Consider the following 13,864-nt stretch of genomic DNA (forward strand, 5'->3'; position numbering starts at 1 on the left):
CATAACTCTGAGTTCTTGTCATATTTTATTACCATTTTCTAAACTATAGCGAATAAAGTGTGATAATGTGAGAAATGTTGAAGGTGTCTGAATAAATGTTGTGACTGCCTAAGAAAGCGTGAGGTCTGGCCCACAAAAGAACAGGATACTAGTGCTTAAAAAAAACAGTGCTAATAAATCACAGCTTTCGGTCACTGTTGCTGGAATCTATTCTTCTCGGCGTGGGTCGGTTACGAGGAGTGTGTTTGACTTCAAAACCAACAAAAACACACGGACCATCACGTCTTTTCACACACACTTCCCATAAAAACTCCTGGAAACCAAAGGAGCCGAAGACAAGTTCAGCAGATTATGTGTGTGTGTGTGTGTGTGTGTGTGTGTGTGTGTGTGTGTGTGTGTGTGTGTGTGTGTGTGTGTGTGTGTGTGTGTGTGTGTGTGTGTGTGTGTGTGTGTGCGTGTGAATGGATTCATCAACAAATTCACTTCATTAGTTCAATGACTTTAAAATGATTCGAAATGAATACGATATTAATTGCTTGGGTATATTTAATAATTTAAATAATTGAATAAGCTAAATTTAAAAAAGAAATTCACCAAATTTCACTAAGTGATTAAAAATAATAGCTTAATTTACAATTCCATACATTTCCCTTAATGAGTTTAAATTATTAAAAGTATACAAAACAAGATTTTTTGGGGTGAATATAAAAAACACCAAATACCATTTTTAAATAATTTAAAAAAAAAAATGTATTTTTAATAATTTCGAAAGTATTAACATAAATTATTAGAGTGAATATAAACAAAAACCCTTAAATCAACAAATACCAGACATTTCGCTTATCAGTCACTTTAATGTAGCCTAATTTAAATTGGAATGACTTAAATTTTTAGTACAATCAACTTGAATGTTTAAGGCTGCAACTTTTTTTTCAGTGTTCAAAATTACATAAATCTCAATTAACGAGTTTAATACTTTTCAAATTACTAAAAAAATAATAGCTTAATCAACAAATTCAGTGTGCTTTTTCTAAACTCACATTAAAGTCTGAAATACTTGATTCTGATTGGTCAAACAAGGCATTGATGAATTTTATAGGGGCGACTGGTGGCAATTGTAACACATTTTGGTTGTTGTTATTACTCAAAAACCTTTTGAAATACTTGGATACAATTTAGAAGTCAAATATTACATTGGCCCCCACATGTAATATTTCATTCATTCAACATGCATTCATTTTGTATTTGGTAAGGTACTTATTTTTCAAGTAATGCATTCAATAAGAAAGCATTTTTAGGTTCTTTTGAGCATCAGAAATGCCATTGCACGGCCACAGGCTTCGTCGTTCAATACTTGAGGGCTGACTCACTCGGGTGAACGTGCCGGAGCTTTTCAGCTGCTGGCTCTGGTACAGTAGATGTGTGTGTAAGATAGCGTACGCCTCAGCCTAAGTGTGTGTGTGTGTGTGTAGAGGCCGTTGCCGTATAGCGCTGTCATTCTTCCGCATTCCTTTACGGCCTCATTAACAGGCGGTCCGGACGCTGAGGGCTTTTGTTTACATTCCAGCCGCTTCAAAACTATGTCCGAATATTAATGTTCCTGCCCTACGAACCATAAAAACCCCAACAGCAGGATCCCTCATTACTGAAGACCTGTTCACACGCACAGATACACATGTAGAGCGGCCATCTTTGGTTCCCCAAAAACCTTTCAGTTAGCAGTTCTTAAAGTCCCCCTGTGGTGAAAATCCAGTGTGGTGTTTTTAAATATTCTTTTAAGACAAACCATGTGTAAATTCATAAGTCGACAGCATTGCTGAGTATTTTCTCCTTAAAACTGCAGTGAACCAAAGAGAGAGTATCCACCCTTCAAATTGCGCAAATTGAAACTGCGAATTGAAAATACGCCCAATTGGAAACACGTCGATTTCGCCAAAACTCCCATTTATCGCAAAAAAGTTTTTTACTCTCGTGTGAGGTGGTTTTTCAGGCAATTCGAAAAATAAATATTTCGAAAAAACTGCAGTTTTTGTGCATTTACAGGTCACCTGACGTAGATGACGCGGTGTGTTTGGACAGAATACGAGACAGAGTTCTTTATTAAATGCATAAAAGACAAATGAATTACAGGAATACAGGATTCGAAACCTCAAAGAAATGCCACAATCAAGACCTCGAAGCAGAAATGAGTGAGAAACACCCAAAAACACTCATATGTGCCGCTCTCAAGTATAAGGGTCTTTCCTTACCATTAATAATTGGATAACACACAAACATACGTCTCCTTTAAATATTAATAATGGCCAGTGCAGTGGCTGAGATATACGTAAACCTACCAACATCCGTCGCCATGATTTCTGGAATGACTTATCGCGAGAGGAAAAAATTACGTTTTAGCATAACATCGGTTAATGGAAACGCCATCATTTCGCAATATTTTTTTGTCGACATTTAGAGAAAAAAAATCGCAAAAGTTTTGCACAAATATGTAATGGAAACGCGGCTACAGTTTCAAAAACACGGTTTGAAATCGCTGGTGTTTCTGACGTCACAAACTTCCTTGTAACCAATCAGATCAACATGTGATCGTCAACGAGTGGGTCTCTGAGTGAGTGAGTGAGTGGAGGCGGGGCTCATTTGCATATTCATAGAACCACGTATACTTAATGAGGCAAGGGTGTTGAGTTACAAGTAATTGCATTGCAGAAAAAAGACTAATGCTTTTTTCTCACCATATGCTTTGTTTAAAAGTTATGATATTCCTTAAACTCAGTGTATCTAGACATGCATACAGGAGTTTTATTCCAAATTGCATTACATTTCATAGCAAATGTGGTTATAGTTAAAATTGTTGCATGGTGGGAAATGCTGTCGTTTGACAGCCTTGAAATGTTACAGGAAAATATCTTATTGAACAAACAATATTGACTACTTAATATAGGAAGAAGTAAACCCGAGAAGCAGAACCTGACTGAAACAACTCATCATTATCAAGTCTGCACAAATCCTTCACATATATGATATATGCATTTGATATATTCATTTCAAAGCCACATTCAAACTCGACTTGTTGAACCAAACTCTACCAGCTACACAAATGAATGAGGACGGGTCAATGTTCAACAAATGAAATGAATATGACTCGACATTATTAATCTGAAAAACAGCTGCCAGATGAAAAAGGGCATTTGTTTTGCCAATAAACCATTTTATGGACAATCAAAGCCTTTAGGTTCCTCCAAAACAACTGATTATTGAAACAATAATATTTAGTTTGATTGTTTGATAAGAGAAGTTTAACAGAGACGGAGCCTCGCGTCACTGTTTATTTTAGTGTCCGATACGAAGCACACTCAGCTAACCTTCGCTGACTCATACAAAACTCCAAAAATAAATCAAACGTAATAATAATAATAAATGAATAAATAAACTGAGAAACTTTGCCTCAGAGGTCAGTGAGGGCACTGCATACATTTTCAGATTCTTAAAGTTTTTTCATAAAACAAATAGAAAGTAACTTTATTAGTTTTATTTATTTATTTTAATGATGCATAAAAACTGATACATATTATTTGCATTTTTTTGTTGTTGTTTAGGACAAAACTTGGAGGCTTGAGGAAAAGAAACTGAGCCTTAATGCTTGAATGGATAGTTCACCTAAAAATGGAAAATCTGTCCAAATCTATCAGAAAAAAATCTGAAACTTACTTTCTTCTGCGGAACTGAAAGAAGATATTTTGAAGAATAATTTTTTGGGTTAGGATTAATAGATATAGTACATATTGATGTGTTAGATATATTTTATTTTAAAGTAATTATATCATTTGTACACAGACCCTCTGTACACAATATTTCCCAAAGTAGGAGGAAAAGGAGGATAAAGAAAAGAAACACCTGCAACTAAAACTAACCCATGCAGATCAGACTTTAATATCATACAATCCCTCATCTATCCCTGAAATCAGAGGAAAGATTGTTGTTCAAGACCATGAACACAGTCCTAAACCCAAAATATGACTGGTTAGTAACCTTTTAACCCTGTGGTGCTCTTAGTCATTTTTGACCAAAACATTTAGTTTTTTTTTTTTTAAAGAATTTTTTACTTCACCGGAATGGCATGAAACTCGGTAAAGGTTTTGGCACTTTATGTGAACACAAACACACACGCACACACACACGCACACACGCACACACGCACACACGCACACACGCACACACGCACACACACACACACACACACACACACACACACACACACACACACACACACACACACAAGCATGGAGATGATGGGCCTGAAAAAAAAAATCACTCAAAAATAACCGCATTAAAAATTGTGAACATTTCATCGAGTGGAAGTGCGTCCAAACAAAATCTTTCTAAAAGTAGTTTTTTTTTAACCTCAAATATGAACCACAACTTGTTTTGATTTATGGCTTTGATTTTCACAAAGTATTAGAGTAAAACGTGTTTCGGAAAATATATATTTCGCAAAAACCTTTTCAAAATGTTTTCATAACCACAGACATAAAATTCTGTAAAATTCTTTTTCACTTTTTAAAACTTTTTTTTTTTACTTCAGCAATACTCTGCTAAGTGTCGTCATTAAAAAAGAGACCAAATTTAAGCATTTAAGATTTATCACAGTTTAAGATGGACATTTCATTTTTCAGGTCTATGCGCAAAAAGCGAATGACAGGATTATAACTACTGCATAAATATGATTTAGTACCATCAAATTTAGTACCTTGAAAAATAAAACATTTTAGTAAATATTACATTTTTTCTACGTCAAAATTTCACATTCAATTCAATGTTGTTGTCGTTTTTTTGTTATTGTTTGTGACATTCATTAGTAATTTCTGAGCGAAAATTCTTTCAAGACCAAATTTGTTTCAGTCTAGTAATGAACTTAAAACTTAAAAAAATGGGTGTTTATTCTACAAATTAAGTTCCTCCAACTCCTAGTTTTGTTGGTCTGTTTGAACTTAATTTCATTAGTTGTCATTAAAAATGCAAAAAATAGTACACTAATGTGCATCGAGGTGGTGGAGAAAACAAATAATGATTGTCTATGCGCGTTCTAGACAAAAAGAAAAATAAAGAAAAAAGGATAGAAGAAATTAAATGCAACTCATTTCAAATCTGAGCCACTGATCAGTTCAGACCCAATGAATACTTGCCAACCTCATTAATACCTCGAACACTCTGGAAATGTGACTGAGATCGTGACCCCAGACCTAGACTAATTAAGTTATATTTTGAGACTCAAGCAGCGATTATGTTAGCTCTTGGGATTTCAACACTGAATACTGATCATATTTGATCAACCATAAGACATCGACATGCCATTTCTCTCAGAAACCCTTAGTTCTGTTAACCGTACGTGTCTGTGATCTTGTGATACACATAAGCAATCATAGATATTAAAGGTCCCATATTGCCAAAACTGTAATTTCCTTCCTGGACAGAGGTCTAGGGGTCTAGGGGTTATGAAACTACCATATAAGTTTCAAAACTGTCGATCCACAGACATAAAGTAGCTGTGCCTTTTCACGAGCTGTTGTGACTTCTGTATATTTGTGATGTCAGAACTACTCAGTCACCGCCTTAAACAATGGTGGGTCACTCAGAAAACAACAGGCCAATCAGAAGAGAGGCTCATGAATATTAAGTTAGACGGGCCAAAATCGACCCGTTCTTGGCAGAGCTCCTGAGAAAGGAGCTGTAAAAATATATTGACATGGTTTTTGCTACTTAGCTGGAGAAAGTTGAGTGATTATGCTTTAAGATGTTTGTCATTCCCATGACACCAGCATCTCCGGTATCCTCTTTTCCTATTCGCCTCTACAGCTGCAAACTGCCAGAACAACAGACTCGTTTCTCAAGACGGATCTTGGATCTCTGCCTCAGAAACTCACAACCACATGAAGCTTAAAATGCAAAAGACATCGAAGCAATGCATTAGACCACCAAAACTACGCTCTTAAAAATAAAGGTTCCTAAAAACAGGTTTGCGCAGCAATTCAATTCAGTTTTTTCACAATACACACTTTGCAGAAAGTGCATGAGTCCACATTACAATTTAGAGTGATCTGTTATCAGAGGTAACTGTCTAAATTATGTATTTCAGAATATACAAAATCACAGTTAGCTAAAAATGTATTATTTTAAACAATGTAATAATTAAAGGCAGAAACAATGAGCTCATTGAAGTAATGAATATTTGAATGTTTGTTAACAAATGATTATGACGTTTAGAAAAAATTTAGCATGTAGCAAATTAGCAATGCCATAGAAGAACCTTTTTTGGTTCCCCAAAGATTCTGAAGAACATTTTAACCTGTTATCATCATATAAAGAACCATTTGTGGAATGTAAAGATTCCGTGGATGTTAAAGGCACACTAAGGGTTAATGCCCGACGAGGTGTCCATTGTCAGGTATTAATGTTCGCCGGCGAGGCGTGAACCGTCCGACGCGCAGCGGAGTCCATTAATACTTAGACAATGGACACCTCGCAGGGCATTAACCCGCTTATACCATGGTCACTTGCCAAATAACACATCTTTAAAACATTAGCTTATATTTTAATTAGTTTTACAATCGAAATCTAAAGTATTTACAAACAATAACTTGGATTCCCTGGTTACGCCTTAGCAACCGGAGATATTTATAGTCCGCTCAGCGGTGTCATCTCCTCGTGTCGTTTCTCCGTTTTATTTACAATTTTTCTTTCTTCAGCAGCATCCACGTCATCAAAGTTGTCAAATTCTCCAAAAAGGTTAAAAGAAATAACAAAGTCGCTCATTGTTGTATTAGTAGGCTATGTATAACGACTAACTAGATGTTTGTTTTGATACAATAAATTGTAAACGGATACTTTGACTGCCTATTGCTATGGTTACTCGCAGCTGATGTAGCCAGCGCATTTATTTATTAATTTCGATCGGTAAACAGTCGGTTTCCCCACAACTCCTTTACTAGGTGTCCTCTATCTCTTTTAATGGACACCCTGCAGCCAATCAGAATCAAGTATTCACCCAGACCATGGTATAAGTAACTTTACACCACTAGAGGTCGTTTATTCAAAACAAAGGTGTGCTTGATGACGCCTTGATTTCGCAGAATCATGGGAGTTGTTGTCTTCACCTGTGTTGAAAGTAGTTATAATGCTATTCTGTGCGTTCGCTCGGCAGTGACTATATCAGACACTTGTTAAACACTGCAGTGAGCTAGATCGATACTAGGTACACTCTAAAAATAAAATGCAGGGTTATTTTAACCCAAATTTGGGTCAAATATGGGCGAACCCAACCGTTGGGTTAAAAATTGTAATTAAACAATTTAACCCAACGGTGGGTTTGTCCACATGTGACCCAAATTTGGGTTGAAACAACCCAGCATTTTTTAGAAAAACGTGGTACTCGCAATAAATCAAGAAAACGAGATTTAAACAAAATCACTGTGTTGAGCTGTATAACAATGATTTGTTTTCTGTCGACGAATTTATCCAAACAATTGCTCACCCGTCTAATAAAACACATAATATTTTTAAGCGTCTTTTGTGTTTCCATGGTTTCTACAAAATATAACTGTAAATCGAGGGTAACGCGGGTATGATGTCATTGATAGGTGACGCACTAAAAATTCTTAGAAACATTTGGGATAATGTAAGTACACAAATCAACAAAATATATAACATTGTTCTAGTGGTTTGTGAATATTTTGATCCAAACATCTTACATAGTGTGCCTTTAAAGGTTCTTCAGAACCATCAATGGGAATAAAGAAGATTGCATGGCTAAAAAAAACTTCCTCTTTTTTTCCTTCATTGTGAAATTGGTCTTAATGCAGCCACATGTAGAAAAAAAGCCTTCTGAAGCCAAATCCACATGACTTCCTTTTTTGCACAAACAAGCAAATTGGGTCAAAAGTCAGTAAAAGCAGGACTCTCTCCATAAGCATTGTTTGCATAGATCCACACACACACAAAAATGAAGTGTACAGAGAGGCTATTGTAAAGCTGAATACCATTAAAGCAGGTCATGTTACAGTCAAATCTAAGAGGTAAATGACTGGCTCTCAGCATCATTAACTATAAGCTCATGTCGTTTTAACCCCGTATGGCATTCTTTCTTCTGTGGAACTCAAAAGGAGAAGTTTTACTTCAGTGATGAAGTCAATGACGTCCAACACCACTGGTTCTCGTGTGTCTCGTATCCAAAAGGTCAAGTTTAAAAGAGATTTGAGAGCAAAAGACTATCAGTGACCTAAAAATCTATCTGTTTCTCACACAAAAATACTTGGATAATTCAGCGAACAAGTCATTTGGACGACTGCACTGTAAAAAAATGTCCACTTATATATTTTTGAGAAATTAGTGCTATAGGATCATAAACATGAGAAAAAAATGCTTCATTGATGAATACAGCTACTTGTACAAGTCATTGGAGGGTTGATATTTCTGCTTGAACTTTGTCAGTGTAATAAAATGCATGAAGTTGGCTAAGACATGCAGTATAATATCAGACACATGTAATATGATGAAACATTCATGGTCAGAGAGCAGAGAGCGAGAAGACACAAATAGTTGTGCCGTCCTTGGAAAACAAGGAAAACGTTAGCGAAAACATTAGCACGTAATATTTTACACTTAAACGGATAGTTGTTTCAAACCTGTATGAGTTTCTTTCTTCTTTTTAAAATGATAATAGTATCAAAATGATATTAAAATTACACTGTGGTTAAGAACTACTTAATAGGAAATATGCTGAGTGCATGTGATTAGAAAACTGTGATTTGCCAAGTTAAAGATGTAGAAACATGCACTTGTAACGTAGAAACAGGCATTTTCAAAGCTGCTTTAAAACTATATGCATTGTAAAAAATAAAAAAAACTCTTTAAAATGCTGGTTTGTTTCAACCCTTGTTTGAGTCAAAAATGGACAAACCCAACCATTAGGTTTAAAAATTTTAATTAAAAATTGGGTTTAAAATTTTAAACCCAACTGTTGGGTTGGTCTATATTATAAATGTGCATAAAAAATGTGTCATGGCAACCTGACTTGCACAACTAAATAAACGTTAAATTACAGAGAAAAAGACAACATCAACAGATATGAAAGAGCTCAGTTACAGCAACAAAACGTAATTGTGTGTTTACTTCGAGGGATTTCACAGCAGCACAAAGGAAACTGTAGTAAGCAGAGACCCGCTAAACATCAAGGTAACTCGCGTGATCATTTGTAATGTTTGAATCTGAAAGAGAGGGAGTTTAGCGGTGCTGGTCGAGCGACTCGTGGGTCAGTCGCTCTGATGTGCTCAGGGACAGTGAGATCCGAGGTCACACGCAAGCCCAAAGTTAAACTGAGGCATTAAAAACAGCGACATACAAATGCAAATGTGGCCTTAACACCCACTCACTTTATTAGAATAAAAGTGAAGTCATCAAACTCTTACAGAAATGGAAGTATGGGAAACATGTAGTGATCAAAACATGCTTTTAAACTGCTTTTTCTTTACCATCTTCTCCAACTCATGCATCAAAAAACATTGTTTATATTAGTGCTTTCAAATGCATCTAACATAAAAGTTTGTGTGTATAGTATGTATGTGTGTGTGCATATATATTTATTTATTTATGTTAGATGCGATAATATTGAGGTATTTAAGCACAATCGTGTTTGAAAGTTTTTATGACCATAAAAAACTAATTCATTTAAGTGTGTTTAGACTTTTGAGTGGTAGTAGCCCATATCATCATGAGACTATAGAAAAAAATAAAAAGACTCGCACTGTGCCAAACTGCTTTAGCTGAGAAATAATCTTTTTTTTTTTTTTTGCATCGGCTGTCATGGCAAGTTCGGCGGTAGAATATACGTAGAAACGGGTACAGATTTAGACTTTCTGTTTCTGTTCTGCGTTTATTATATCAAATCTTAAGAATATTTGACCCACCTATATATGTACTGTACATTTACGCAGACTTGCATTTCATTCGAGGTTGCATCCTTTTATCAGTTCATGCACTCCCTGCAATCAAATCTATGACCTTGTTATTAATGTTTCAAATTACAAAGAAAAAGCGAAAGTGTTCCTCTAACAGGCACAACAAATGCCACATGACCACAATATTCCTGGAAATACACAAACAAACAAAGGTTTTTCAGGTTAGGTAACTGCTTATGTTACAGTGATCATCTTTAAACTGGGCAAACTGGTCAACTACACCACTGTACCACGAGGGTAACATACAAATCTGAATATAAATATTCACTGTAAGTTTCTATGCTGAAAGTATCATTGTCCTACCCAACTCAAAAATAAAGGAATAGCTCACTTGCCAAAAAATTATAATTTTTGAATAAAAATAAAATTACTCTGGAAATGATGCGCTGAATTTAACCAAAATAATTCCAGCTCACATGTCATTTTCACTATAACTACTCAGTAATAAGATATCCAACAGTGTGAGTCAAAAAGTATCCATACTAAATGGAAACACTGATTGACCAAGCCAAGATTGTAAGCATTAATCAGATAATATTAAAACTCTGGCTTTTGTTAATCAAGCAAGCGTGTGCGAGATAGAGAAGGAAAATCCTCATATATGTGCAGCACGTCGACTCCTTCAGTTCCCAGAATGCACATCATGAAGACGGTGTGCCGAGCTGTGTGTTTTCACTATAAATACAGTCCCCATCCTTCCATTTGTGTTGTTTTATAGTTTCGATATAATATATATATCAAAATTTTTCAAAGTTTTTTAAGAGTCATCTGAAATAATGAACTAAGTGTTGTCAGAAACATAGATTTTTCGATATCAATACTGAAATATCTGAAATGCTTCCAATAGTCCTTTTCCACTGAATACACGATACCAGCTGCTCTCTCTCTCTCTCTCTCTCTCTCTCTCTCTCTCTCTCTCTGACAGCGAGTTACACACAAACCCGCCTCTCCTCACTCACTCACTCATTTCATTTGCTCCGGATGAATATTGTTGGTGTTACAGGGCTTGAGCTCTTTTTCGCTGCTTATTGTGCTTAAACATTCAAATGCACACAAAATAATGTCAAAATACAGCGTTAGGTGAGTATTCATGTAAACACAGTCAGTTATGTTTTAAGTGAAAGTAAACAGTTGAGAAAGAAAATGTGTGTGTAACAGTATAACGGATCCGTACGTCAGGTTAATACCCTGCTGCCAAATTATGAGATATTAATAAATATCGATATGGCAGTTTTTCCCCATGTTATCGATGTCAAAATTGTGGCGCGTGAAAATGGCTAGTAATAAAGATAACGATAAATGATATGGATATAATAAAGATTGTGCAGATGCATCTTTTAGCAATCAACCATTGGCCACCCTGCATCATCCAGTTAAAAAACACCAATACAAAATAATAAAAACACTAACATTGAGCTGCATTAGTTTCAACAAAACAAGCTATTAGCAGATTGAACGGATGATTTAGTATCTTCAGGGCCGGCCCAAGGCATAAGCGAACTAAGCGGCTGCTTGGGGCCCCTTGGCCACCAGGGGGCCCAATCGAGTCGAAATTTTTTTTTTGATGACTTAAACAAGTGACATAAATGAATGAATTAATATGAATGAATAATTAAAGACAAGTAAATTCTGATTTCATGATCAATATACCTGCCTACAACGGCTGCTGGGTTTGCCAGCGTTTAAGTCATGCGCATAATCTAGACACCTCGCGAGTGCATAGACAATTCGTGCGCAACTGTGCATAGTCACGGTAATGTTAAGCCATGTCACAAAAAGGACGTATCCCTCTGGTGCCGAAAATAGAAAGACAAAAATGATAGAGGAGGGGACAAAAAGAGCAAGATAAAAGTATGTTTGCATGATTATTTAATTGACCCATTCCTATCTACGGCAAGCCCCGAGGGGAAAAATACATTGCATACACACATACAACGAGCGCCAGTACATCATTACCGTATTATAGTAACAGGCTTTGTTGGATTCTGTCATGTACAATCCAACAAAGTCTGTTACAATAATAATCAAAAAAAAAAAAAAAAAAAAGATTTTAAGGAAAGTTACACTGTATCGAGACAGTTGAGAAATAATAATATTTTTACAGTTTTCAACAATAATTGTCATTGTTGAACCCTTGCTCTTATTATGTTTCTGATTTCTCAGTTTTGTCATTATTTTAGCAAATAATTTATATGATATGTTTTGAGACAGTTTGTTTTAAGAAGTTTCAGAGAGTTAGTAAAAGAGTAAAGTAAAAGTTAAAACTTTTTTATTTAAGTAGGCTATCTATTTTTAATTCAGTATTTATTTTGTATTAATAAGACATAACCTCGCTGTATTAATTTATAATGTATCATTATTGCGTGGTATTTGTGTCAATAGTCGTCAAGCACAGGTGACTCCGCGTAGTGGGAGGGGGCCCCAAAATCAAATTCTGCTTAGGGCCCCCAAAAGGCTCGGGCCGGCTCTGAGTATCTTCAATAAGCCTTCAAAACCACGATGACATGAGGAGCCGGTGCTAGCATCCTTGACACATACTTACTTTAGTCCTTCCATTTACAGTGTAGTTTCCCAGATTTCCATTGCAATTCCTGACCAGGTCATCCATGCGACTCATTAAGAAGCAGATCTTCTCGCATCCAGGCTCCTTCCCCTCGATCCAAGTGATTTTATCCCCCCTTATGTCCTTAGAAGAGTCACTTTTCTGACTCACCAGCTGTCCGTTAGTGAATTTACCAGCCTGATGAAGAGCTTTCACATCATCTAAAATGGACAATCCGATGTCTTCACCCAGAAAGTCGTCCACGACACAAATGCCATGTTTGTTCATACATGGGATTATGTACTCAGTGGCCAGTTTTAGTGATCGGGGTTTGTGTTTTGTGTTGCTGCTGTCAGTTTCTGAGCTTTCAGTTCTGGTGAACAGTGTTGGATCGGCTGGTTTATCCTGTAGCTGTGGAGTTTGTGCCACAATCTTGGTCTTTTCAGCCTCTCTGCAGGTGAGTTTATGTTTTTTCCAGTGCTGTTTCTGATGTTCTTTGGTGCAGTAGAAGGAGATCCGGCACCGACCGCACTTTAAAAGGTTTTCCATCGCGCCACACAGCTCGCAATACTGTTTATCCCGGTCTGGATCCAAAACAGTAGGGCATCGCTCCATGTTCTCGTCTGCGCGCTGCTGGCCCTTTAAATCGTGTCCTTCCCCACGCGTTCCTGCGGATAACTTTCACGTTGATCCAAGCACAGCGCGTCAGCCTCAACAAACGCAAACCAACAACCTTATCCGTTTCATCACACAAGTATATTCACCCTTTCTCCGTTAAATAAACGGATGGGTTTGGGATCGTGCCGAGCGCGCTGCATCCCGCAGGCGCGCTCCTCATGCGCGTGGTTGTGTTGGTGTGCTTTCTGCACGTCGACCTTACAAACCAAACCTCTGACGTCAGACCGAAGGGGCGTGGCCAAGAGGTTCAGACCTGCCCCGCCTTATTTCATTCATTCACACAATACACACACTCTGAAAGCGGGATAAGTGGGAAATTGAATTACTCAAGTGTTCGCTCAAGATCTGTCGCATTCAGAAGGGGTTTAAAATGTTAATGTCTTTGTTAGTAGTAGATAGCCTATGTGGCCTAATTAGCAAGGCTTTGAGTTTACTAAGACAAAGGCTTCGGGTTTTAGATCAGGTCCGCATGAGCCGATTCGTTCAAATGAACCGAATTCAGTTTTATTTGTGCCGTCACTAAAATGAGATGCAAACATGAAAATTACTTCTCTTGTTTTTGCATTTAAATAAACAGAATTTAACTTGACCTGCTGAAGTTAATTTATAAACATTATCTGAACTATGTTTATTA

At 36.6% G+C, this 13,864-nt stretch overlaps 1 protein-coding gene across 1 annotated transcript in view; it reads right to left on the minus strand.

Moving 5' to 3' along the window:
• Nucleotides 1-13,445, minus strand: part of egln1a (egl-9 family hypoxia-inducible factor 1a) — a 32,400-nt gene extending 18,955 nt beyond the window's left edge. The window contains exon 1 of the mRNA XM_077217402.1: nucleotides 12,553-13,445. Within this exon, the coding sequence (XP_077073517.1) occupies nucleotides 12,553-13,167 (615 nt within the window). The 5' untranslated portion in view covers nucleotides 13,168-13,445. The remainder of the gene's footprint in view (nucleotides 1-12,552) is intronic.
• Nucleotides 13,446-13,864: the final 419 nt, after the last annotated feature.

Source organism: Siphateles boraxobius, unplaced genomic scaffold (assembly GCF_051911475.1).
Source record: "Siphateles boraxobius isolate OS27281-9 unplaced genomic scaffold, OSU_SipBor_1 73, whole genome shotgun sequence".
Taxonomy (NCBI): domain Eukaryota; kingdom Metazoa; phylum Chordata; class Actinopteri; order Cypriniformes; family Leuciscidae; genus Siphateles; species Siphateles boraxobius.